At 47.4% G+C, this 26,841-nt stretch overlaps 1 protein-coding gene across 1 annotated transcript in view; it reads right to left on the bottom strand.

The window, feature by feature from the left end:
• LOC109881272 (integrin alpha-V) overlaps positions 1–26,841 on the bottom strand; it is a 69,030-nt gene that overhangs the window by 33,357 nt on the left and 8,832 nt on the right. The window contains exons 7-18 of the mRNA XM_031801624.1: positions 26,300–26,422; positions 23,923–23,967; positions 21,123–21,166; positions 20,856–20,912; positions 17,450–17,502; positions 14,162–14,367; positions 12,042–12,233; positions 8,817–8,862; positions 6,374–6,481; positions 4,041–4,096; positions 2,086–2,240; positions 389–526 (exon numbers count right to left, since the gene is read on the bottom strand). Coding sequence (XP_031657484.1) covers positions 389–526; positions 2,086–2,240; positions 4,041–4,096; positions 6,374–6,481; positions 8,817–8,862; positions 12,042–12,233; positions 14,162–14,367; positions 17,450–17,502; positions 20,856–20,912; positions 21,123–21,166; positions 23,923–23,967; positions 26,300–26,422 — 1,223 coding nt within the window. The remainder of the gene's footprint in view (positions 1–388; positions 527–2,085; positions 2,241–4,040; positions 4,097–6,373; positions 6,482–8,816; positions 8,863–12,041; positions 12,234–14,161; positions 14,368–17,449; positions 17,503–20,855; positions 20,913–21,122; positions 21,167–23,922; positions 23,968–26,299; positions 26,423–26,841) is intronic.

The following is a 26,841-nucleotide window of genomic DNA, read 5'->3' as shown; positions in this document are numbered from 1 at the left end:
TTGAGCTGGGTGAATATGAATGACAGTAACCTAAACCTGTCACTGTTACATTGAACTGGGTGAATATGAATGACAGTAACCTAAACCTGTCACTGTTACATTGAACTGGGTGAATATGAATGACAGTAACCTAAACCTGTCACTGTTACATTGAACTGGGTGAATATGAATGACAGCCATCCAAAACAAGCCTGATCTTGAAGGGCACCGACCTCCACTGAACTCAACATGCTACTCTACACCTGATCACAACAGTTCGTGTGCATCTTAAATGGTACCCTAATCCCTACATAGTGCACTACTTTAGACCAGGACTCATAGGGATCTGATTAAAAGTAGTGCACCATATAGGGTGCCATTTGGGACGAAGCCTTGGGTAAAGAGGTACCTGTTTGGAGATGTTGGTGGGCGTAGACTGGTCCAGGATAGGCAGTAGGCCGGTCTTATCTGCTGCCTGCTGGTAGTCCAGACTGAACTCCATGAACACAGAGATGGGAGTGATCTTATCCCGGAACTCAGAGTCATCCTGCAGAGCAGAGGGTTGTGGTTTAGTGCCTAGAGTCGTCCTACAGAGGGTTGTGGTTTAGTACCTAGAGTTGTCCTACAGAGGGTTGTGGTTTAGTAACTAGTCATCCTACAGAGGGTTGTGGTTTAGTAACTAGAGTCGTCCTACAGAGGGTTGTGGATTAGTAACTAGTCATCCTACAGAGGGTTGTGGTTTGGTACCTAGAGTCATCCTACAGAGGGTTGTGGTTTAGTAACTAGTCATCCTACAGAGGGTTGTGGTTTGGTACCTAGAGTCATCCTACAGAGGGTTGTGGTTTAGTAACTAGTCATCCTACAGAGGGTTGTGGTTTAGTAACTAGTTATCCTACAGAGGGTTGTGGTTTAGTACCTAGAGTCGTCCTACAGAGGGTTGTGATTTAGTAACTAGTCATCCTACAGATGGTTGTGGTTTAGTAACTAGTCATCCTACAGAGGGTTGTGGTTTAGTAACTAGTCATCCTACAGAGGGTTGTGGTTTAGTAACTAGTCATCCTACAGAGGGTTGTGGTTTAGTAACTAGTTATCCTACAGAGGGTTGTGGTTTAGTAACTAGAGTCATCCTACAGAGGGTTGTGGTTTAGTAACTAGTCATCCTACAGAGGGTTGTGGTTTAGTAACTAGTCATCCTACAGAGGGTTGTGGTTTAGTAACTAGTCAACCTACAGAGGGTTGTGGTTTAGTAACTAGTCATCCTACAGAGGGTTGTGGTTTAGTAACTAGTCATCCTACAGAGGGTTGTGGTTTAGTAACTAGTTATCCTACAGAGGGTTGTGGTTTAGTAACTAGAGTCATCCTACAGAGGGTTGTGGTTTAGTAACTAGTCATCCTACAGAGGGTTGTGGTTTAGTAACTAGAGTCATCCTACAGAGGGTTGTGGTTTAGTACCTAGAGTCGTCCTACAGAGGGTTGTGGTTTAGTAACTAGTCATCCTACAGAGGGTTGTGGTTTAGTACCTAGAGTCGTCCTACAGAGGGTTGTGGTTTAGTAACTAGTTAGCCTACAGAGGGTTGTGGTTTAGTAACTAGTCATCCTACAGAGGGTTGTGGTTTAGTAACTAGTCATCCTACAGAGGGTTGTGGTTTAGTAACTAGTCATCCTACAGAGGGTTGTGGTTTAGTAACTAGTCATCCTACAGAGGGTTGTGGTTTAGTAACTAGTCATCCTACAGAGGGTTGTAGTTTAGTAACTAGTCATCCTACAGAGGGTTGTAGTTTAGTAACTAGTCATCCTACAGAGGGTTGTGGTTTAGTAACTAGTCATCCTACAGAGGGTTGTGGTTTAGTAACTAGGCATCCTACAGAGGGTTGTGGTTTAGTAACTTCTACACATGGAAACGCTAGAGCAACAACAATACACACTGCATACAGAATCAATGCCTAAAGATGAAACTGTCTCCTAATCCCAATTCCTAGCCCCTACACACTTCTGGAGATCTGAAAAAAATGATTAGAAGGGTATATTGTTTCCACCAGTCCTATCCTCTCAGATCATATGAGGGGGTCTTGTTAAGGGATGGTCCATTTCCTTTGGACAACTCACTATGAGAAAGGCTTCTTGCTCCTCGCAGGCTGGTCCTCGGCCGTTGCTGACCGTCATGTTCTTGGTGTACCGGGATGTCTTGCCGTGGAGGAACAGAACTCTCTTTGTCGCCCCCTTGTGTTTGTGTTTGTCCAACACCAGGTCAACCTGGAACTCTGACAAGGACACAGACTGACTGACAATGAGGCCGTAACTAACTAGCTAACAGTCACTGAGCGATAGTTCTAACAGTCACTGAGCGATAGTTCTAACAGTCACTGAGCGATAGTTCTAACAGTCACTGAGCGATAGTTCTGACCGTCACTGAGCGATAGTTCTGACCGTCACTGAGCGATAGTTCTGACCGTCACTGAGCGATAGTTCTAACCGTCACTGAGCGATAGTTCTAACCGTCACTGGGCGATAGTTCTAACAGTCACTGAGCGATAGTTCTAACAGTCACTGGGCGATAGTTCTAACAGTCACTGGGCGATAGTTCTAACAGTCACTGAGCGATAGTTCTAACAGTCACTGAGCGATAGTTCTAACAGTCACTGGGCGATAGTTCTAACAGTCACTGGGCGATAGTTCTAACAGTCACTGAGCGATAGTTCTAACAGTCACTGGGCGATAGTTCTAACCGTCACTGGGCGATAGTTCTAACCGTCACTGGGCGATAGTTCTAACAGTCACTGGGCGATAGTTCTAACAGTCACTGGGCGATAGTTCTAACAGTCACTGAGCGATAGTTCTAACAGTCACTGAGCGATAGTTCTAACAGTCACTGAGCGATAGTTCTAACAGTCACTGAGCGATAGTTCTAACAGTCACTGAGCGATAGTTCTAACAGTCACTGAGCGATAGTTCTAACAGTCACTGAGCGATAGTTCTAACAGTCACTGGGCGATAGTTCTAACAGTAATGGCATCAGTTGTGATATGAGCAATGTTTTCAGGGGGAAATCACTCATTTCCAAAAAGACACACATGTGTCAGATAAGACGGACAGATGGCACAGAGTTTACATCTCCACTTTAGACCAGCTGTAGGTTCCTCTCCTTTTTCTGACCACAAAAACACAGCTATTTGATCCTCTTGCTTCGTACAGTAGCTATGAGAACAAGAAGACGTTTCTAGTTTCCTGCAACAGTAGCTAATAGAATAGACTGTTCTAGTTTCCTGCAACACTACCCATTTGATGGGAGTCAGGGGGACATGAGCAGTGAAGTTCAAAGGCCTCTCGAGAAATAATGAATTGGGAGCGTCGTCTGTGGTCTCCCATGCAGCGCTGGGTCCTACTCGTTAGAAAAAAGAAAAAAAACTAAACTGAAACAGGAATGGGGCTATCTGAACTTGTCCAATAAGAAATGTATGTTTTAATTTCTGTTGCAAAGCGTTTTGCTACAGTGTGCCCTAATGAACACGGCCCAGAGTCTGGGAGCCATTACACACACAGAGACAAAGACAGACAGACCGAGCGTGTTGCCATGTAACTGATGCAAAGCCAGATGGAGGCTTTTAAAAACCTTACACCACACAGCAGGCTGTCCTACTGGGAACAGAGCTGAGTTCACACTTACTAGCCTGAAGCTGTACTCTTAACAGGCTGGGTAACAGACCTAGTCCAGCCAGACAGGATGTCTTTATACAGAGACAAGAGGTGAGCCGTGGTTCTGTTGCCACGGCGATGCGTCCCAAATGGCACCCTATTCCCTTTATAGTGCACTACTTTTAACCAGGGTCCATAGGGCTCAGGTTTCAGAGAAATAGAGGGAGAGACGGATAGCTGCGTTTTTTGTGACCGTAAAGGAGAGTTCTCTGTAAGTACAGCTGGTGGACACGGGAGAGACAGGGGAACGCTGTCAGGTAACAACTTCGTCTAGAGTAGCGTTTGTGGTGTAGCAGAGAGCTACACCACAAACGGAGAGTTAGGGATCCAATGTAGTGTAAAGAAGTAGATGTCCTTCAGATACTCACTCAGTGAGGCTGGGGCGCTTCTCCCACTCGCCTTCACACAGTACTTCACTTTGAAACTGAGGGGAGACACAATAAATAATCGGCATGTACTTACATCTCGTAGACACAACTGAAAACAATTGAAATCCAACTCTAAAAGCACTAATAGTGATCTCTGCGGGCCACAGAGTTCTCTACAGGCCACAGAGTTCTCTACGGGACACAGAGTTCTCTACGGGCCACAGAGTTCTCTACGGGCCACAGAGTTCTCTACGGGCCACAGAGTTCTCTGCGGGCCACAGAGTTCTCTGCGGGCCACAGAGTTCTCTACGGGCCACAGAGTTCTCTGCGGGCCACAGAGTTCTCTACGGGCCACAGAGTTCTCTACGGGACACAGAGTTCTCTACGGGCCACAGAGTTCTCTACGGGCCACAGAGTTCTCTACGGGCCACAGAGTTCTCTACGGGCCACAGAGTTCTCTGCGGGCCACAGAGTTCTCTACGGGCCACAGAGTTCTCTGCGGGCCACAGAGTTCTCTACGGGACACAGAGTTCTCTACGGGACACAGAGTTCTCTACGGGACAGAGTTCTCTACGGGACACAGAGTTCTCTACGGGACACAGAGTTCTCTACGGGACACAGAGTTCTCTACGGGACACAGAGTTCTCTACGGGACACAGAGTTCTCTACGGGACACAGAGTTCTCTACGGGCCACAGAGTTCTCTACGGGACACAGAGTTCTCTACGGGCCACAGAGATCTCTACGGGCCACAGAGATCTCTACGGGACACAGAGTTCTCTACGGGCCACAGAGATCTCTACGGGCCACAGAGATCTCTACGGGCCACAGAGATCTCTACGGGCCACAGAGATCTCTACGGGCCACAGAGATCTCTACGGGACACAGAGATCTCTACGGGACACAGAGATCTCTACGGGACACAGTGTTCTCTACGGGACACAGAGTTCTCTACGGGCCACAGAGTTCTCTACGGGCCACAGAGATCTCTACGGGCCACAGAGATCTCTACGGGCCACAGAGATCTCTACGGGCCACAGAGATCTCTACGGGCCACAGAGTTCTCTACGGGCCACAGAGTTCTCTACGGGCCACAGAGTTCTCTACGGGCCACAGAGTTCTCTACGGGCCACAGAGTTCTCTACGGGCCACAGAGTTCTCTACGGGCCACAGAGTTCTCTGCGGGCCACAGAGTTCTCTACGGGCCACAGAGTTCTCTACGGGCCACAGAGTTCTCTACGGGCCACAGAGTTCTCTACGGGCCACAGAGTTCTCTACGGGCCACAGTGTTCTCTACGGGCCACAGAGTTCTCTGCGGGCCACAGAGTTCTCTACGGGCCACAGAGTTCTCTACGGGCCACAGAGTTCTCTACGGGCCACAGAGTTCTCTACGGGCCACAGAGTTCTCTACGGGCCACAGAGTTCTCTACGGGCCACAGAGTTCTCTACGGGCCACAGAGTTCTCTACGGGCCACAGAGTTCTCTACGGGCCACAGATCTCTACGGGCCACAGAGATCTCTACGGACCAGAGATCTCTACGGGCCACAGAGATCTCTACGGACCAGAGATCTCTACGGGCCACAGAGATCTCTACGGGCCACAGAGATCTCTACGGGACACAGTGTTCCCTACGGGCCACAGTGTTCTCTACGGGCCACAGTGTTCTCTACGGGCCACAGTGTTCTCTACGGGCCACAGTGTTCTCTACGGGCCACAGTGTTCCCTACGGGCCACAGTGTTCCCTGAGGGCCACAGTGTTGTCTACGGTTCTCAAGACAAGCATACAGCACCACATGGTAGATACTAGCTAAACATGTTGCATGGTCTTATGTCAGCTCTGTTTGTCTGTACAGTTTAAACATGAGGTTACCAGACAGGAAGTCTGTCTGAACAGTTTAAACATGAGGTTACCAGACAGGAAGTCTGTCTGTACAGTTAAACATGAGGTTACCAGACAGGAAGTCTGTCTGAACAGTTTAAACATGAGGTTACCAGACAGGAAGTCTGTCTGAACAGTTTAAACATGAGGTTACCAGACAGGAAGTCTGTCTGAACAGTTTAAACATGAGGTTACCAGACAGGAAGTTTGTGTGTGTTACAAACACGCAGTCAGCACAAAGGGAGAACAAGAGTACGCCATATTAACATACAGTTCTTCTCAAACAAAAGGCTTGCAAGTGTAACTTGCTAATACACTGTGTGGACGAAGACCCCCCTCCCCCATTTCCATTACATTTTGGCTCTTCAATGCCATCCCTGACATGAACCAATGCATCGCACAGAGACATTCATATTTTCTCTCATAAGAAAGTGAAAATCTGTGTGTCACGCACCAGGACACTGGTGTGTCATGGTCAAGCAGTTTGCAGTTCCTATCCTGTGGGTTGAGGATCTGAGGGCTGATGTCCAGGGTGGCGTTAACACTGATGACCGGCCGGGCCCTGGGGATTAAAAGGTCAGAGGTCAGACCGTAAACAACAGCGGTGAGCACAGCGCGACCTCCGACAAAAGGAAAGCATCCATGAACCCTGCGGTTATAGCACACTATGTGTAAACGAATAGGCTGTGGGGGAAGTCTGAAGATATGATCTAACACGCTAGACTGCTAGCCCGAAGCTATAGCCACCGTGTCCCCTCTGTCCCCTGTCCCCTAAAATGGCACACTTTTCCCTTTATAGTGCACTACTTTAGACCAGGGTCCATAGGGCTCAGGGAATAGGGTGCAATTTGGGACACATGTTTAAACTAAGGTCGAAAGGTGCTGCTGTCTTCTTTCCTTTTTTATGGAAGACTTCTAAAAGCCCAGGGGGAGATCTATCCTGACTGACAGCTCATAGGGGGAGATCTATCCTGACTGACAGCTCATAGGGGGAGATCTATCCTGACTGACAGCTCATAGGGGGAGATCTATCCTGACTGACAGCTCATAGGGGGAGATCTATCCTGACTGACAGCTCATAGGGGGAGATCTATCCTGACTGACAGCTCATAGGGGGAGATCTATCCTGACTGACAGCTCATAGGGGGAGATCTATCCTGACTGACAGCTCATAGGGGGAGATCTATCCTGACTGACAGCTCATAGGGGGAGATCTATCCTGACTGACAGCTCATAGGGGGAGATCTATCCTGACTGACAGCTCATAGGGGGAGATCTATCCTGACTGACAGCTCATAGGGGGAGATCTATCCTGACTGACAGCTCATAGGGGGAGATCTATCCTGACTGACAGCTCATAGGGGGAGATCTATCCTGACTGACAGCTCATAGGGGGAGATCTATCCTGACTGACAGCTCATAGGGGGAGATCTATCCTGACTGACAGCTCATAGGGGGAGATCTATCCTGACTGACAGCTCATAGGGGGAGATCTATCCTGACTGACAGCTCATAGGGGGAGATCTATCCTGACTGACAGCTCATAGGGGGAGATCTATCCTGACTGACAGCTCATAGGGGGAGATCTATCCTGACTGACAGCTCATAGGGGGAGATCTATCCTGACTGACAGCTCATAGGGGGAGATCTATCCTGACAGCCAGCTCATAGGGGGAGATATATCCTGACTGACAGCTCATAGGGGGAGATCTATCCTGACAGACAGCTCATAGGGGGAGATCTATCCTGACTGACAGCTCATAGGGGGAGATCTACCCTGACTGACAGCTCATAGGGGTAGATCTATCCTGACTGACAGCTCATAGGGGGAGATCTATCCTGACAGCCAGCTCACAGGGGGAGATCTATCCTGACAGCCAGCTCATAAGGGGAGATCTATCCTGACAGCCAGCCAGCTCATAGGGGAGATCTATCCTGACTGACAGCTCATAGGGGGAGATCTATCCTGACTGACAGCTCATAGGGGGAGATCTATCCTGACAGCCAGCTCATAGGAGGAGATCTATCCTGACTGACAGCTCATAGGGGGAGATCTATCCTGACAGCCAGCTCATAGGGGGAGATCTATCCTGACAGCCAGCTCATAGGAGGAGATCTATCCTGACAGCCAGCTCATAGGGGGAGATCTATCCTGACAGCCAGCTCATAGGGGGAGATCTATCCTGACAGCCAGCTCATAGGGGGAGATCTATCCTGACTGACAGCTCATAGGGGGAGATCTATCCTGACTGACAGCTCATAGGGGGAGATCTATCCTGACTGACAGCTCATAGGGGGAGATCTATCCTGACAGCCAGTTCATAGGGGGAGATCTATCTTTACAGCCAGCTCATAGGGGGAGATCTATCCTGACAGCCAGCTCATAAGGGGAGATCTATCCTGACAGCCAGCTCATAGGGGGAGATCTATCCTGACTGACAGCTCATAGGGGGAGATCTATCCTGACAGCCTGATAGATTCATATAAACCATGTGGGTTCCTTTAGATTCATATAAACCACGTGGGTTTCTTTAGATTCATATAAACCACGTGGGTTCCTTTAGATTCATATAAACCACGTGGGTTCCTTTAGATTCATATAAACCATGTGGGTTCCTTTAGATTCATATAAACCACGTGGGTTTCTTTAGATTCATATAAACCATGTGGGTTTCTTTAGATTCATATAAACCACGTGGGTTCCTTTAGATTCATATAAACCACGTGGGTTCCTTTAGATTCATTTAAACCACGTGGGTTCTTTTAGATTCATTTAAACCACGTGGGTTCCTTCAATATAAAACACCTCGGATGGTGTCGGTGCTTCAGGATCATAAAGCACGTTACATTGAAGGCATGTGGAACATCAAAGAAAGGAAGCCACAGCACTACTGTACCTGTATAGAACTGCTTTGTCTGCACCAAATACACCCACTATTAAGTCTGTGGTGGAGAGAGACAGAGAGGGGAGAGGGGAGAGAGAGAGAGACGGAGAGGAGAGAGACAGAGAGAGGAGAGAGAGAGAGACAGAGAGAGAGGGGAGAGACAGAGAGGGGAGAGAGACAGAGAGGGGAGAGAGACAGAGAGGAGAGGGGGGAGAGGAGAGAGAGACAGAGGGGGGGGGGAGAAGAGAGAGACAGAGGGGGGGGAGAAGAGAGAGACAGAGAGGAGAGAGAGACAGAGAGGGGAGAGGGGGAGCGAGACAGAGGGGAGAGAGAGACAGAGAGGGGGGAGGGGGGAGAGGAGAGAGAGACAGAGGGGGGGAGAAGAGAGAGAGGAGAGAGAGAAAGGGGGAGAAGGGAGAAAGAGGGGCAGAGGGAGTGAGACAGAGAGAGAGGGGAGAGAGAGAGGAGAGACGGGAGAGCGAGAGAGGGGAGAAAGAGAGGCGAGAGAGAGGGGAGAGAGGAGAGAGAGACAGAGGGGGGGGAGAAGAGAGAGACAGAGGGGGGAGAGGAGACAGAGAGGGGAGAGGGGAGAGAGAGAGAGACGGAGAGGAGAGAGACAGAGAGAGGAGAGAGAGAGAGAGAGAGGGGAGAGAGACAGAGAGGGGAGAGAGACAGAGAGGGGAGAGAGACAGAGAGGAGAGGGGGGAGAGGAGAGAGAGACAGAGGGGGGGGAGAAGAGAGAGACAGAGGGGGGGGAGAAGAGAGAGACAGAGGGGGGGAGAAGAGAGAGACAGAGGGGGGGGGAGAAGAGAGAGACAGAGAGGAGAGAGAGACAGAGAGGGGAGAGGGGGAGCGAGACAGAGAGGGGAGAGAGACAGAGGGGGGAGGGGGGGAGAGGAGAGAGAGACAGAGGGGGGGAGAAGAGAGAGAGAGGAGAGAGAGAAAGGGGGAGAAGGGAGAAAGAGGGGCAGAGGGAGTGAGACAGAGAGAGAGGGGAGAGCGAGAGAGAGAGGAGAGAGACGGGGAGAGCGAGAAAGGGGAGAAAGAGAGAGGGAGAAAGAGAGAGAGAGGGGAGAGAGAGGAGAGAGAGACAGAGGGGGGGGGGGGGAGGAGAGAGAGACAGAAGGGGGGGAGAAGAGAGCGACAGAAGGGGGGGGGGAGAAGAGAGAGACAGAAGGGGAAGGAGAGAGAGCAGAGAGGGGAGAGGAGCGAGAGACAGAGAGGAGAGAGAGGAGGGGGGAGAGGGGAGAGGGGGGAGGAGATGGGGGGAGAGGGGGAGAGGGAGAGAGATTAGAGGGGAGATTAGGAGAGAGCGGGAGAGAGAGGAGGAGAGAGGGGAGAGAGAGAGAGACAATGGGGGGAGAGAGAGAGACAGATGGAGGGAGAGAGGGCAGAGGGGAGAGATCGAGGAGAGAGAGTGGAGAGGAAGATAGAGAGAGAGCGGAGTGGAAGGAGGAGAGAGGCGAGAGGGGAGAGAGGAGAGAGAAAGAGGGGTGGCGGGAGATCAGAAGAGAGAAGAGGGGGAAGAGGAGGAGAGATGAGAGGGAGAGAGAGAGAGAGGGGACTAGGTAGAGAGGAGAGAGAGGAGAGGGGAGAGAGGAGAGACTGAGAGGATGAGCGAGGAGGAGAAGCGTGAGAGAGAGGGGAGAGGAGAGAGGAGACGGGAGAGGAGAGAGAGACAGAGAGGGGCGAGGAGAGAGAGACAGAGAGGGGAGAGAGAGAGAGAGAGACAGAGGGGAGGGAGAGGAGAGAGAGAGACAGAGAGGGGAGAGGAGAGAGAGACGGAGAGGAGAGAGAGACAGAGAGGGGAGAGAGAGAGACAGAGAGGAGAGAGAGACAGAGGGGGGGAGGAGGAGAGAGACAGAAGGGGGGGAGAAGAGAGAGACAGAGAGGGGAGAGGAGAGAGAGACAGGAGGGGAGAGGAGAGAGAGGGGAGAGGAGAGAAAGACAGAGAGGGGGAGAGGCTGAGACCGAGGGGGGAGAGGGGAGAGAGAGAGAGAGGGGAGAGAGGGAGAGAGAGAGAGAGAGAGGGGGAGAGCGAGAGAGAGGAGAGGGCGGGGAGAGAGAGAGCGAGAGAGAGAGAGGGGAGAGAGAGAGGGGAGATGAGAGGAGAAAGAGGGGAGAGAGCGAGAGGAGAGGGGAGGAGAGCGAGAGAGAGAGGACAGAGGGGAGAGAGAGAGACGGAGAGAGCGAGGGGGAGAAGGGAGAAAGAGAGGGAGAGGGGGGTGGGAAAGAGAGAGAGGGGGGGAGAAGGGGAGAGAGAGACAGAGAGAGGGGAGGAGAGAGAGACAGAAGGGGGGGAGAAGAGAGAGACAGAGAGGGGAGAGGAGAGAGAGACAGAGAGGGGAGAGGAGAGACAGAGGGGGGAGAGGGGAGAGAGAGAGAGGGGGAGAGAGAGAGAGAGGGGAGAGAGCGAGAGGAGAGGGGAGAGCGAGAGAGAAGAGGGGAGAGAGAGAGAGGGGAGAGAGAGAGGGGAGAGAGGTGAGAGAGAGAGGGGAGAGAGAGAGAGAGAGAGAGAGGGCGAGCAAGACAGTGGAGAGAAAAACATCAGTATAATGCCAGCAGGCTTACTAAGCATCAGTATAATGCCAGCAGGCTTACTAAGCAACAAGCCCCGTAATCAAATCCTTTATGTTTTTGTTTTTTTTGCCAAGTAAGAGCCAAATCTGTAGGCATTCAGTCAACACAAACCCAGGAAAATACTAGCAGAGCTTAACTCCCTAACACCTTTCAACAACACTCATACCTCCCCTAACTACACCTGGGTCTCTATTCTAGTATCAAACTACCTGGGTATCCATTCTAGTATCAAACTACCTGGGTATCCATTCTAGTATCAAACTACCTGGGTATCCATTCTAGTATCAAACTACCTGGGTAACTATTCTAGTATCAAACTACCTGGGTATCTATTCTAGTATCAAACTACCTGGGTATCCATTCTAGTATCAAACTACCTGGGTATCTATTCTAGTATCAAACTACCTGGGTATCCATTCTAGTTTCAAACTACCTGGGTATCCATTCTAGTATCAAACTACCTGGGTATCCATTCTAGTATCAAACTACCTGGGTATCTATTCTAGTATCAAACTACCTGGGTACCCATTCTAGTATCAAACTACCTGGGTATCCATTCTAGTATCAAACTACCTGGGTATCTATTCTAGTATCAAACTACCTGGGTACCCATTCTAGTATCAAACTACCTGGGTCTCTATTCTAGTATCAAACTACCTGGGTATCCATTCTGGTCAATATCGGTGGCTCCGTGCAGGGAGTATCCAAAGCTGGGGGGCATGTAAGAGGAGGCCCACCTCCCCACTAGGACCTGAGAAGGCACTGGGTCAGGCCCTGCAGCCCTCCCATTGTGGATGTACACTAGGCCCCTGTGCTTCGGCCCGCCGTAGGGTGCAGCTATGGCAACGTCTGGAACAGAGAAACATTACAGGAAGATCACTAACAACCCTTCATGGTGGTTTGGCCTTTTGTCTTCAAACCAGGGAATCTCCCTGAGTTGGCCTCATACATACCGTTGAGGCCTCATACATACATACCGTTGAGGCCTCATACATACATACATACCGTTGAGACCTCATACATACATACATACCGTTGAGACCTCATACATACATACCGTTGAGGCCTCATACATACATACCGTTGAGGCCTCATACATACATACCGTTGAGGCCTCATACATACATACCGTTGAGACCTCATACATACATACCGTTGAGGCCTCATACATACATACCATTGAGGCCTCATACATACATACCGTTGAGGCCTCATACATACATACCGTTGAGGCCTCATACATACATACCGTTGAGGCCTCATACATACATACCATTGAGACCTCATACATACATACCGTTGAGACCTCATACATACCGTTAAGGCCTCATACATACCGTTAAGGCCTCATACATACCGTTGAGACCTCATACATACCGTTGAGACCTCATACATACCGTTGAGACCTCATACATACATACCGTTAACCTCATACATACATACCATTGAGGCCTCATACATAAATACCGTTGAGGCCTCATACATACATACATACCGTTGAGGCCTCATACATACATACCGTTAAGACCTCATACATACATACCGTTAAGACCTCATACATACATACATACATACATACATACATACATACATACCGTTGAGGCCTCATACATACATACATACATACCGTTGAGGCCTCATACATACATACATACCGTTGAGACCTCATACATACATACCGTTAAGACCTCATACATACATACCGTTAAGACCTCATACATACCATTGAGGCCTCATACATACCTACCGTTGAGGCCTCATACATACCTACCGTTGAGGCCTCATACATACATACCGTTGAGACCTCATACATACATACCGTTGAGACCTCATACATACTGTTGAGACCTCATACATACCGTTAAGGCCTCATACATACCGTTAAGACCTCATGCATACATACCGTTGAGGCCTCATACATACATACATACATACCGTTAAAACCTCATACATACATACATACATACCGTTAAGGCCTCATACATACATACCATTGAGGCCTCATACATACATACCGTTGAGGCCTCATACATACATACCGTTGAGGCCTCATACATACATACCATTAAGACCTCATACATACCGTTGAGACCTCATACATACATACCGTTAAGGCCTCATACATACCGTTAAGACCTCATACATACATACCATTAAGACCTCATACATACATACCGTTAAGGCCTCATACATACCGTTAAGACCTCATACATACATACCATTAAGACCTCATACATACATACCGTTAAGGCCTCATACATACCGTTAAGACCTCATACATACATACCATTAAGACCTCATACATACATACCGTTAAGACCTCATACATACATACATACATACATACCGTTGAGGCCTCATACATACATACCGTTAAGACCTCATACATACATACATACATACATACATACCGTTAAGGCCTCATACATACATACATACCGTTAAGACCTCATACATACCGCTGAGGCCTCATACATACATACATACCGTTGAGACCTCATACATACATACATACCGTTAAGGCCTCATACATACCGTTGAGACCTCATACATACATACCGTTAAGACCTCATACATACATACCGTTAAAACCTCAGACAGTTAAGACCTCATACATACATACCGTTGAGACCTCATACATACCGTTAAGGCCTCATACATACCGTTAAGACCTCATACATACATACCGTTAAGACCTCATACATACATACCGTTAAAACCTCACAGACCGTTAAGGCCTCATACATACATACCGTTAAGACCTCATACATACATACCGTTGAAGCCATCCATATCCAGGTCCCCCAGTGTGGCGATAGAACTGCCGAAGCGTGAGTAGATCTCTGTCCCACTCAGTGTGATGGGTGTGTGGAAGGAGAAGCCTCCCTTCCCCAGGAACACAGACACCTGACCCACCTCCCTCAGCTTCCCATCACTACCACGGTCCATGAACAGAGGGGCCCCTACAAACAGATCCACCAGCCTGAGGAGAGAGAGACATGATTAGAGTTTACACTAACAGAAGACAAACTCCCACTGGTGGATGACTAATTCATGGTAAAAAGGCACACTGCATCTCAGTGCTTGAGGCGTCACAAAAGACACCCTAAAGACACCCTGGTTCGATTACGTGATTGGGAGTCCCATAGGGCTGGCGCACAATGTCCCAGCGTCGTCCTGGGTTTCGTTCCGGGGGGGTAAGCCGTCATTGTAAATAAGAATTTGTTGAGTTGAAATAATAGGTTCCTAATTCATGGTATTTTGCAGCACTACAAATAACACAGCGATATGTACTTTAAAATGCTCAGGCTCAGACAGAGACAGATATTTCTATGAGATATAAAGTACCCCCTTTTAATAACATTTTGGGCTGGTTTCCCGAACATAGACTAAGCCTAGCACTGTACTATGAAACAGACTCCATTTAAAGTGTTTATTTAGTCCAGTAATAGTAATTCATTTGATTTATGAAACCAACTCTTCTTCTTTGTTTTTTTGTCTTACAATTGACCATGTACAATATTTGGGCTTTTATGGATTTGATCTCCACAACATATTCAAAAATGTCCCCTAAGTGATATTGGCACTACAACTGAAGCACGAATGGTATGACATAACCTACTTTAAAAATCAGCCCAGATATTACAGCTGCATCTGTGTGTATTTATTTAGAGTGAGTAAATATGTGTTCATCATATTTAAAACGTATGGATGGTAAAACTAACTAATTCTGCCAACATATTTCAGCTGCATCTGAAAGCAGCCCGGACTCAGGAGAGGACGTGAAGCCATGACGGCTGTATAATTAACCGGCCTGTCATCTTCTTGAGATAAATTAAACACTGCAACAGGACATGAAAGTCTAATTTGCCTTGAGTGGATCCCAACACTTCTAAAAGCTCTCTTTACCATTAATAAATATCCTGAAGAAGGGTTGTGTTCATTAGGAAACAAACAGGGAGGGAACACCAAACTAAATGCTCATATTAACCCCCACTGTACCAAACTAAATGCTTATATTAACCCCCACTGTACCAAACTAAATGATTATATTAACCCCCACTGTACCAAACTAAATGCTCATATTAACCCCCGCTGTACCAAACTAAATGCTCATATTAACCCCCACTGTACCAAACTAAATGCCTGACTCATATTAACCCCCGCTGTACCAAACTAAATGCCTGACTCAAATTAACCCCCGCTGTACCAAACTAAATGCCTGACTCATATTAACCCCCGCTGTACCAAACTAAATGCCTGACTCATATTAACCCCCGCTGTACCAAACTAAATGCTAGGCTTATATTAACCCCCGCTGTACCAAACTAAATGCCTGACTCGTATTAACCCTCAATGTACCAAACTAAATGCTTATATTAATCCCCGCTGTACCAAACTAAATGCTTATATTAACCCCCGCTGTACCAAACTAAATGCCTGACTCATATTAACCCCCGCTGTTCCAAACTAAATGCCTGACTCATATTAACCCCCGCTGTACCAAACGAAATGCTTATATTAACCCCCGCTGTACCAAACTAAATGCTAGGCTTATATTAACCCCCGCTGTACCAAACTAAATGCCTGACTCATATTAACCCCCGCTGTACCAAACTAAATGCCTGACTCATATTAACCCCCGCTGTACCAAACTAAATGCTAGGTTTATATTAACCCCCGCTGTACCAAACTAAATGCTAGGCTGATATTAACCCCCACTGTACCAAACTAAATGCTTATATTAACCCCCGCTGTACCAAACAAAATGCTTATATTAACCCCCACTGTACCAAACTAAATGCTTATATTAACCCCCGCTGTACCAAACTAAATGCTAGGCTTAAATGAACCCCCGCTGTACCAAACTAAATGCTTAAATGAACCCCCGCTGTACCAAACTAAATGCTCATATTAACCCCCACTGTACCAAACTAAATGCCTGACTCATATTAACCCCCGCTGTACCAAACTAAATGCCTGGCTCATATTAATCCCCGCTGTACCAAACTAAATGCCTGACTCATATTAACCCTCACTGTACCAAACTAAATGCTTATATTAACCCCCGCTGTACCAAACTAAATGCTAGGCTTATATTAACCCCCACTGTACCAAACTAAATGCTTATATTAACCCCCACTGTACCAAACTAAATGCTTATATTAACCCCCGCTGTACCAAACTAAATGCTTATATTAACCCCCGCTGTACCAAACTAAATGCTTAAATTAACCCCCGCTGTACCAAACTAAATGCTTAAATTAACCCCCGCTGTACCAAACTAAATGCTTATATTAACCCCCACTGTACCAAACTAAATGTTAGGCTTAAATGAACCCCCGCTGTACCAAACTAAATGCTAGGCTTATATTAACCCCCACTGTACCAAACTAAATGCCAGGCTTATATTAACCCCCGCTGTACCAAACTAAATGATAGGCTGATATTAACCCCCACTGTACCAAACTAAATGCTAGGCTTATATTAACCCCCACTGTACCAAACTAAATGCTTATATTAACCCCCACTGTACCAAACTAAATGCTTATATTAACCCCCGCTGTACCAAACTAAATGCTTATATTAACCCCCGCTGTACCAAACTAAATGCTTAAATTAACCCCCGCTGTACCAAACTAAATGCTTAAATTAACCCCCGCTGTACCAAACTAAATGCTTATATTAACCCCCACTGTACCAAACTAAATGTTAGGCTTAAATGAACCCCCGCTGTACCAAACTAAATGCTAGGCTTATATTAACCCCCACTGTACCAAACTAAATGCCAGGCTTATATTAACCCCCGCTGTACCAAACTAAATGCCAGGCTTATATTAACCCCCACTGTACCAAACTAAATGCTTATATTAACCCCCGCTGTACCAAACTAAATGCTAGGCTTAAATGAACCCCCGCTGTACCAAACTAAATTCTAGGCTTATATTAACCCCCGCTGTACAGCCATATAGGCGTGTCTGTGACGGCCAATACAGTCCGGCTTGGATTGCTGCTCGTCCAATCAGCATCCAAACAACCAATTTTTCATAAACATCATTGCTTACCCATCATTATTGAGGTCGGTCGCTGCCACTGAATGGCCAAAGTAGGCAGCCATCTGAGGAAACAGAGAAATACAATGAGATCTTCCAGAGATCGTATAGCCTACTCACTATTTCTCCATAGAGTCCACCTTCAGGGTCGAAATATGGATTACCACAGTTCCATATATAACAGTATAGCTTCCGTCTCATCTCCTCGCCCCGACCCGGGCTCGAACCAGGGACCCTCTTGCACACGTCGAGAACAGCCACCCCTCGAAGCATCGTTACCCATCGCTACACAAAAAGCCACGCCCCTTGCAGAGCAAAGGGGAACAACTACTTCCAAGGTTACTACTACTTGCTTCTAACGTTAGCAAGCATTTTATTTATTTTTTAAAAGGTAAAACATTTTATTTATTTTTTTAATGTAGGAGAAAGCACATACAGCTTCAATTAGCCTAGCCTGCTAACGTTAGCTAGCGTAACTAGCTGTAGCCAGTCAGAGAGCTCAGCGGCGTTGATCTCCACATCTCGAGGTTAGCCTAGCCTGCTAACGTTAGCTAGCGTAACCAGCTGTAGCCAGTCAGAGAGCTCAGCGGCGTTGATCTCCACATCTCGAGGTTAGCCTAGCCTGCTAACGTTAGCTAGCGTAACTAGCTGTAGCCAGTCAGAGAGCTCAGCGGCGTTGATCTCCACATCTCGATGTTAGCCTAGCCTGCTAACGTTAGCTAGCGTAACTAGCTGTAGCCAGTCAGAGCTCAGCGGCGTTGATCTCCACATCTCGATGTTAGCCTAGCCTGCTAACGTTAGCTAGCGTAACTAGCTGTAGCCAGTCAGAGAGCTCAGCGGCGTTGATCTCCACATCTCGAGGTTAGCCTAGCTGTAGCCGGTGAGAGAGCTCAGCGGCGTTGATCTCCACATCTCGAGGTTAACCAGCTGTAGCCAGTCAGAGAGCTCAGCGGCGTTGATCTCCACATCTCGAGGTTAACCAGCTGTAGCCAGTCAGAGAGCTCAGCGGCGTGATCTCCACATCTCGAGGTTAACCAGCTGTAGCCGGTGAGAGAGCTCAGCGGCGTTGATCTCCACATCTCGAGGTTAACCAGCTGTAGCCAGTCAGAGAGCTCAGCGGCGTTGATCTCCACATCTCGAGGTTAACCAGCTGTAGCCAGTCAGAGAGCTCAGTGGCGTTGATCTCCACATCTCGAGGTTAACCAGCTGTAGCCGGTGAGAGAGCTCAGTGGCGTTGATCTCCACATCTCGAGGTTAACCAGCTGTAGCCAGTCAGAGAGCTCAGTGGCGTTGATCTCCACATCTCGAGGTTAACCAGCTGTAGCCAGTCAGAGAGCTCAGTGGCGTTGATCTCCACATCTCGAGGTTAACCAGCTGTAGCCGGTGAGAGAGCTCAGCGATGTGATCTCCACATCTCGAGGTTAACCAGCTGTAGCCAGAGTTCTTCTCTGCTCTCTCATCCCTTCTTTCTCCACGCCTCAGCTTTGACATCTTTCTTCTTCTTCCAGTGCTGTGAATAGCTTCCAGATGTGAACTCAGGGCTCAATAACAAATAACAGGATGACGTTGGTGTCCGCAGAGGGACAGGAAGCAGTGCTATGGTCCTACGTAATCATATTGGATGATATAACTATAGCGATATGGCAGCTATTAGTCTATTCTAGCGCGAAGTCGGGATTGGTTGGTTGTCGTCTCTCACGTCCATCTCTCCCTCCTCCCTGCGACACTCGCTCACAGTACAGTCCCCTCGCTAGAGCGGCACCCTCTCTCCTTCCTCTCGCGCTTTATCAGCTCTGATTACTAAATTAGTGTACAATTTTTGTGTGACTTTTTTGCTGTTTAAAAAAAGGACAAGCTGCAGGGCAGTAATTTGACCGCGGTCCACTGTGGAAGCGATACGACCAGGCATCTCTTTGGTCTCGCTCACCTTCCACAGCCTCATACAGCGGTCCACTGTGGAAGCGATACGACCAGGCATCTCTTTGGTCTCGCTCACCTTCCACAGCCTCATACAGCGGTCCACTGTGGAAGCGATACGACCAGGCATCTCTTTGGTCTCGCTCACCTTCCACAGCGGCCCACTGTGGATGCGATACGACCAGGCATCTCTTTGGTCTCGCTCACCTTCCACAGCCTCATACAGCGGCCCACTGTGGACGCGATACGACCAGGCATCCCTTTGGTCTCGCTCACCTTCCACAGCGGCCCACTGTGGATGCGATACGACCAGGCATCTCTTTGGTCTCGCTCACCTTCCACAGCGGCCCACTGTGGACGCGATACGACCAGGCATCTCTTTGGTCTCGCTCACCTTCCACAGCGGCCCACTGTGGATGCGATACGACCAGGCATCTCTTTGGTCTCGCTCACCTTCCACAGCCTCATACAGCGGCCCACTGTGGATGCGATACGACCAGGCATCTCTTTGGTCTCGCTCACCTTCCACAGCCTCATACAGCGGCCCACTGTGGAAGCGATACGACCAGGCATCTCTTTGGTCTCGCTCACCTTCCACAGCCTCATACAGCGGCCCACTGTGGACGCGATATGACCAGGCATCTCTTTGGTCTCGCTTACCTTCCACAGCGGCCCACTGTGGACGCGATACGACCAGGCATTTCTTTGGTCTCGCTCACCTTCCACAGCGGCCCACTGTGGACGCGATACGACCAGGCATCTCTTTGGTCTCGCTCACCTTCCACAGCCTCATACAGCGGCCCACTGTGGACGCGATATGACCAGGCATCTCTTTGGTCTCGCTTACCTTCCACAGCGGCCCACTGTGGACGCGATACGACCAGGCATCTCTTTGGTCTCGCTCACCTTCCACAGCGGCCCACTGTGGACGCGATACGACCAGGCATCTCTTTGGTCTCGCTCACCTTCCACAGCCTCATACAGCGGCCCACTGTGGACGCGATACGACCAGGCATCTCTTTGGTCTCGCTTACCTTCCACAGCGGCCCACTGTGGACGCGATACGACCAGGCATCTCTTTGGTCTCGCTCACCTTCCACAGCGGCCCACTGTGGACGCGATACGACGAGGCATCTCTTTGGTCTCGCTCACCTTCCACAGCCTCATACAGCGGCCCACTGTGGACGCGATACGACCAGGCATCTCTTTGGTCTCGCTCACCTTCCACAGCGGCCCACTGTGGACGCGATACGACCAGGCATCTCTTTGGTCTCGCTCACCTTCCACAGCGGCCCACTGTGGACGCGATACGACCAGGCATCTCTTTGGTCTCGCTCACCTTCCACAGCCTCATACAGCGGCTGTGAGAAGAGACCCTTAGCCAATCACGTCATAAGGGGATGCTAAGATGAAGGAAACTGGTTGGACGGAAACATTGTGGAGGGGATTATAGATACATGTTTGACCACTTTGACACAGTAAGACCACTGCCATAACTTACCTGCGTTCCTGTGAAATTCAGCATTGACTCCATGTTCCTCCCATTGAAGATGTTCACCTACATGGCAACAACAAAAAATAACTCCATTTAACTGACAGTTTGATTTTTCTACCCAGATTTACACTCTAATAGTAATAACAGTTAGCCTGGTCATCCAGTCTGTGTGTGCTGACAGCTGACGACAGCACACATCCTAGGACAGGATGAATGAAGGTTAAATGAAGGCTAGTTCTATAGGGCTTGTATCTAAAAGCTCATAATACTTACATAGCCCAGAGCTTTGTCTCCCCTGGGTACCCCAGTAACATAGTCTGTACAACAGAACAGAAAAAACACTTACAGTGTTAGAATGAGGTCACCATTGAGATGTTCTATGTAGACAATAAGGGATAGGACCATAGTGATAGGACCATAGTGATAGGACCACAGTGATAGGACCATAGTGATAGGCCAATAAGGCATGGGGCCATAGTGATAGGATAATAAGGGATAGGACCATAGCGATAGGACCATAGTGATAGGACCACAGTGATAGGATAATAAGGGATATGACCATAGTGATAGGATAATAGGGGATGGGACCATAGTGATAGGATAATAAGGGATGGGAGCATAGTGATAGGATAATAAGGGATGGGAGCATAGTGATAGGACCATCGTGATAGGATAATAATGGATAGGACCATAGTGATAGGATAATAAGGGATATGACCATAGTGATAGGATAATAAGGGATAGGACCATAGTGATAGGATAATAAGGGATGGGACATTAGTGATAGGGCCATAGTGATAGGGCCATAGTGATAGGGCCATAGTGATGGGACAATAAGGGATGGGACCATAGTGATAGGACCATAGTGATGGGACAATAAGGGATGGGACAATAAGGGATGGGGCCATAGTGATTGGACCATAGTGATATGATAATAAGGGATAGGACCATAGTGATAGGACCATAGTGATATGATAATAAGGGATAGGACCATAGTGATAGGACCATAGTGATTGGACCATAGTGATAGGCCAATAAGGCATGGGACCATAGTGATAGGATAATAAGGGATAGGACCATAGTGATAGGACCATAGTGATAGGACCATAGTGATAGGATGATACGAAATAGGACCATAGTGATTGGACCATAGTGATAGGATAATAAGGGATAGGACCATAGTGATAGGACCATAGTGATAGGATAATAAGGGATATGACCATAGTGATAGGATAATAGGGGATGGGACCATAGTGATAGGATAATAAGGGATGGGAGCATAGTGATAGGACCATCGTGATAGGGTAATAATGGATAGGACCATAGTGATAGGATAATAAGGGATATGACCATAGTGATAGGATAATAAGGGATAGGACCATAGTGATAGGATAATAAGGGATGGGACCATAGTGATAGGGCCATAGTGATAGGGCCATAGTGATAGGGCCATAGTGATAGGGCCATAGTGATAGGGCCATAGTGATAGGGCAATAAGGGATGGGACCATAGTGATAGGACCATAGTGATGGGACAATAAGGGATGGGGCCATAGTGATTGGACCATAGTGATATGATAATAAGGGATAGGACCATAGTGATAGGACCATAGTGATAGGACCATAGTGATATGATAATAAGGGATAGGACCATAGTGATAGGACCATAGTGATAGGACCATAGTGATAGGACCATAGTGATTGGACCATAGTGATAGGCCAATAAGGCATGGGACCATAGTGATAGGATAATAAGGGATAGGACCATAGTGATAGGACCATAGTGATAGGATAATAAGGGATATGACCATAGTGATAGGATAATAAGGGATATGACCATAGTGATAGGATAATAGGGGATGGGACCATAGTGATAGGATAATAAGGGATGGGAGCATAGTGATAGGACCATCGTGAGAGGATAATAATGGATAGGACCATAGTGATAGGATAATAAGGGATATGACCATAGTGATAGGATAATAAGGGATAGGACCATAGTGATAGGATAATAAGGGATGGGACCATAGTGATAGGGCCATAGTGATAGGGCCATAGTGATGGGACAATAAGGGATGGGACCATAGTGATAGGACCATAGTGATAGGACCATAGTGATAGGACCATAGTGATGGGACAATAAGGGATGGGACAATAAGGGATGGGGCCATAGTGATTGGACCATAGTGATATGATAATAAGGGATAGGACCATAGTGATAGGACCATAGTGATAGGACCATAGTGATATGATAATAAGGGATAGGACCATAGTGATTGGACCATAGTGATAGGCCAATAAGGCATGGGACCATAGTGATAGGATAATAAGGGATAGGACCATAGTGATAGGACCATAGTGATAGGACCATAGTGATAGGATGATTCGAAATAGGACCATAGTGATTGGACCATAGTGATAGGATAATAAGGGATAGGACCATAGTGATAGGACCATAGTGATAGGACCATAGTGATATGATAATAAGGGATAGGACCATAGTGATAGGACCATAGTGATAGGACCATAGTGATATGATAATAAGGGATAGGCCCATAGTGATAGGACCATAGTGATAGGACCATAGTGATAGGACCAGTGATAGGATGATACGAAATAGGACCATAGTGATAGGATAATAAGGGATAGGACCATAGTGATATGACCATAGTGATAGGATAATAAGGGATAGGACCATAGTGATAGGATAATAAGGGATAGGACCATAGTGATAGGACCATAGTGATAGGATAATAAGGGATAGGACCATAGTGATAGGACAATAAGGGATAGGACCATAGTGATAGGATAATAAGGGATAGGACCATAGTGATAGGATAATAAGGGATAGGACCATAGTGATAGGATAATAAGGGATAGGACCATAGTGATAGGATAATAAGGGATAGGACCATAGTGATAGGATAATAAGGGATAGGACCATAGTGATAGGATAATAAGGGATAGGACCATAGTGATAGGATAATAAGGGATAGGACCATAGTGATAGGACCATAGTGATAGGATAATAAGGGATAGGACCATAGTGATAGGACCGTAAGGGCAAGTCATACCATCTTCTCCATCCTCATTGAAGTCTCCGACGGTCACAGAGTAACCTGAAAGTAAAAAAACAAACATTTGAATGAGTTTAACCAACTAAAAGAAATGATGCCAGCAGAGTTCAGGGCCTTTAGTTGTCAGTGGTATTAGCGGAGCTGGGGTCTCCTTGTTCCCCCGGCAACCACATTGAACACTCTGCTCCTTTTTGGTGCCACTTTATTGATAACGACCTATAGCGTGTAAACATGTTTCAAACTGTAGCGTTGATATCATGGATGGTTCGTCCATCTGTACCAGCTTCCGTCCCTCTCCTCGTCCCTACACGGGCTCCAACCAGGGACCCTCTGCACACATCAACAACAGCCACCCCTCGAAAGTCGCAGCAGCCCTTGCAGAGCAAAGGGGAACAACTACTTCAAGGTCTCAGAGCGATTGACGTCACCGATTGAAACGCTATTAGCGCGCACCACCGCTAACTATGCTAGCCGTTTCACATCGGCAACACATCCATAGATCTGTCTAGTAACCACATTGAGAGTGGTTTCTTTGCCATCCATCAGCTTTTTATCTAAAAAGTGGCAGGGAGGACACATTGTTTCACCTTCAGATTGCCCCTTTAAAAACACCACTTCAGAACAAAGTGAACAAAACATATTTTACCAGACAATGTGTCCCAAATGGCACCCTATTCCCTATATAGTGCCCTACTTTAGACCAGAGCCCTATTCCCTATATAGTGCCCTACTTTAGACCAGAGCCCTATTCCCTATATAGTGCACTACTTTAGACCAGAGCCCTATTCCCTATATAGTGGCACTACTTTAGACCAGAGCCCTATTCCCTATATAGTGCACTACTTTAGACCAGAGCCCTATTCCCTATATAGTGCACTACTTTAGACCAGAGCCCTATTCCCTATATAGTGCACTACTTTAGACCAGAGCCCTATTCCCTATATAGTGCACTACTTTAGACCAGAGCCCTATTCCCTATATAGTGCACTACTTTAGACCAGAGCCCTATTCCCTATATAGTGCACTACTTTAGACCAGAGCCCTATTCCCTATATAGTGCACTACTTTAGACCAGAGCCCTATTCCCTATATAGTGCCCTACTTTAGACCAGAGCCCTATTCCCTATATAGTGCACTACTTTAGACCAGAGCCCTATTCCCTATATAGTGGCACTACTTTAGACCAGAGCCCTATTCCCTATATAGTGCACTACTTTAGACCAGAGCCCTATTCCCTATATAGTGCACTACTTTAGACCAGAGCCCTATTCCCTATATAGTGCACTACTTTAGACCAGAGCCCTATTCCCTATATAGTGCACTACTTTAGACCAGAGCCCTATTCCCTATATAGTGCACTACTTTAGACCAGAGCCCTATTCCCTATGTAGTGCACTACTTTAGACCAGAGCCCTATTCCCTATATAGTGCACTACTTTAGACCAGAGCCCTATTCCCTATATAGTGCACTACTTTAGACCAGAGCCCTATTCCCTATATAGTGCACTACTTTAGACCAGAGCCCTATTCCCTATATAGTGCACTACTTTAGACCAGAGCCCTATTCCCTATATAGTGCACTACTTTAGACCAGAGCCCTATTCCCTATATAGTGCACTACTTTAGACCAGAGCCCTATTCCCTATATAGTGCACTACTTTAGACCAGAGCCCTATTCCCTATGTAGTGCACTACTTTAGACCAGAGCCCTATTCCCTATATAGTGCACTACTTTAGACCAGAGCCCTATTCCCTATATAGTGCACTACTTTAGACCAGAGCCCTATTCCCTATATAGTGCACTACTATAGACCAGAGCCCCTATTCCCTATATAGTGCATTACTATAGACCAGAGCCCCTATTCCCTATATAGTGCACTACTATAGACCAGAGCCCTATCCCCTATATAGTGCACTACTATAGACCAGAGCCCTATTCCCTATATAGTGCACTACTTTAGACCAGAGCCCTATTCCCTATATAGTGCCCTACTTTAGACCAGAACCCTATGGAACCCTATTCCCGATATAGTGCACTACTTTAGACCAGAGCCCTATTCCCTATATAGTGCATTACTATAGACCAGAGCCCCTATTCCCTATATAGTGCACTACTTCAGACTTTACTCTATTCCCTATATAGTGCCCTACTTTAGACCAGAACCCTATGGAACCCTATTCCCTATATAGTGCACTACTTTAGACCAGAACCCTATGGAACCCTATTCCCTATATAGTGCACTACTTTAGACCAGAGCCCTATGGAACCCTATTCCCTATATAGTGCACTACTTTAGACCAGAGCCCTATTCCCTATATAGTGCCCTACTATAGACCAGGTGCCATTTGGGACTCAGACAAAAATAGTATTTACCTAAATAACTGTCATCGTATTGAGCGCTGGCAGACTTGGTGGTCAGCTGGTTACTGTAAGGAGTGTAGTAGTTGTTGTTGAACCGGGCGATGATCTCAGAGATGTCGTCGCTGATCAGCTGACCTGTGGAAATGAACATACAGCACACGGACAACACATCGACTGCCTCGTTCATGTCGACCTGTCTAATGAAACCAAATGGCGGTGACAGAAATGGTAGGGATCAGTTGACTAGGGAGGGGTGAGAGGTTGAATAGATGGTTCCAGAATGGCTTGTCTCATAGGTGGAAATAGTGCTCCTGTGTATAATCGTTCACAACAAAAAAGTGTCAAGGTTCACCGTATCTAACAAGCTAATATACGGTGCATCTGTGGTACAAACAATGTCTGTGTAGTTCTATGTATAACATTCAGAAATAGTTTATTGCTGTCCTCCTAAATCCCCAGTCTGTGTAGTTCTAACCACACAGCAGCTAAATCCCCAGTCTGTGGTAAGCACACAGCAGCTAAATCCCAGAGTCTGTGGTAACCACACAGCAGCT

The sequence above is a fragment of the Oncorhynchus kisutch genome, linkage group LG2 (assembly GCF_002021735.2).
Source record: "Oncorhynchus kisutch isolate 150728-3 linkage group LG2, Okis_V2, whole genome shotgun sequence".
NCBI classification, from domain to species: domain Eukaryota; kingdom Metazoa; phylum Chordata; class Actinopteri; order Salmoniformes; family Salmonidae; genus Oncorhynchus; species Oncorhynchus kisutch.
This window is presented reverse-complemented; position numbering and strand designations above follow the sequence as displayed.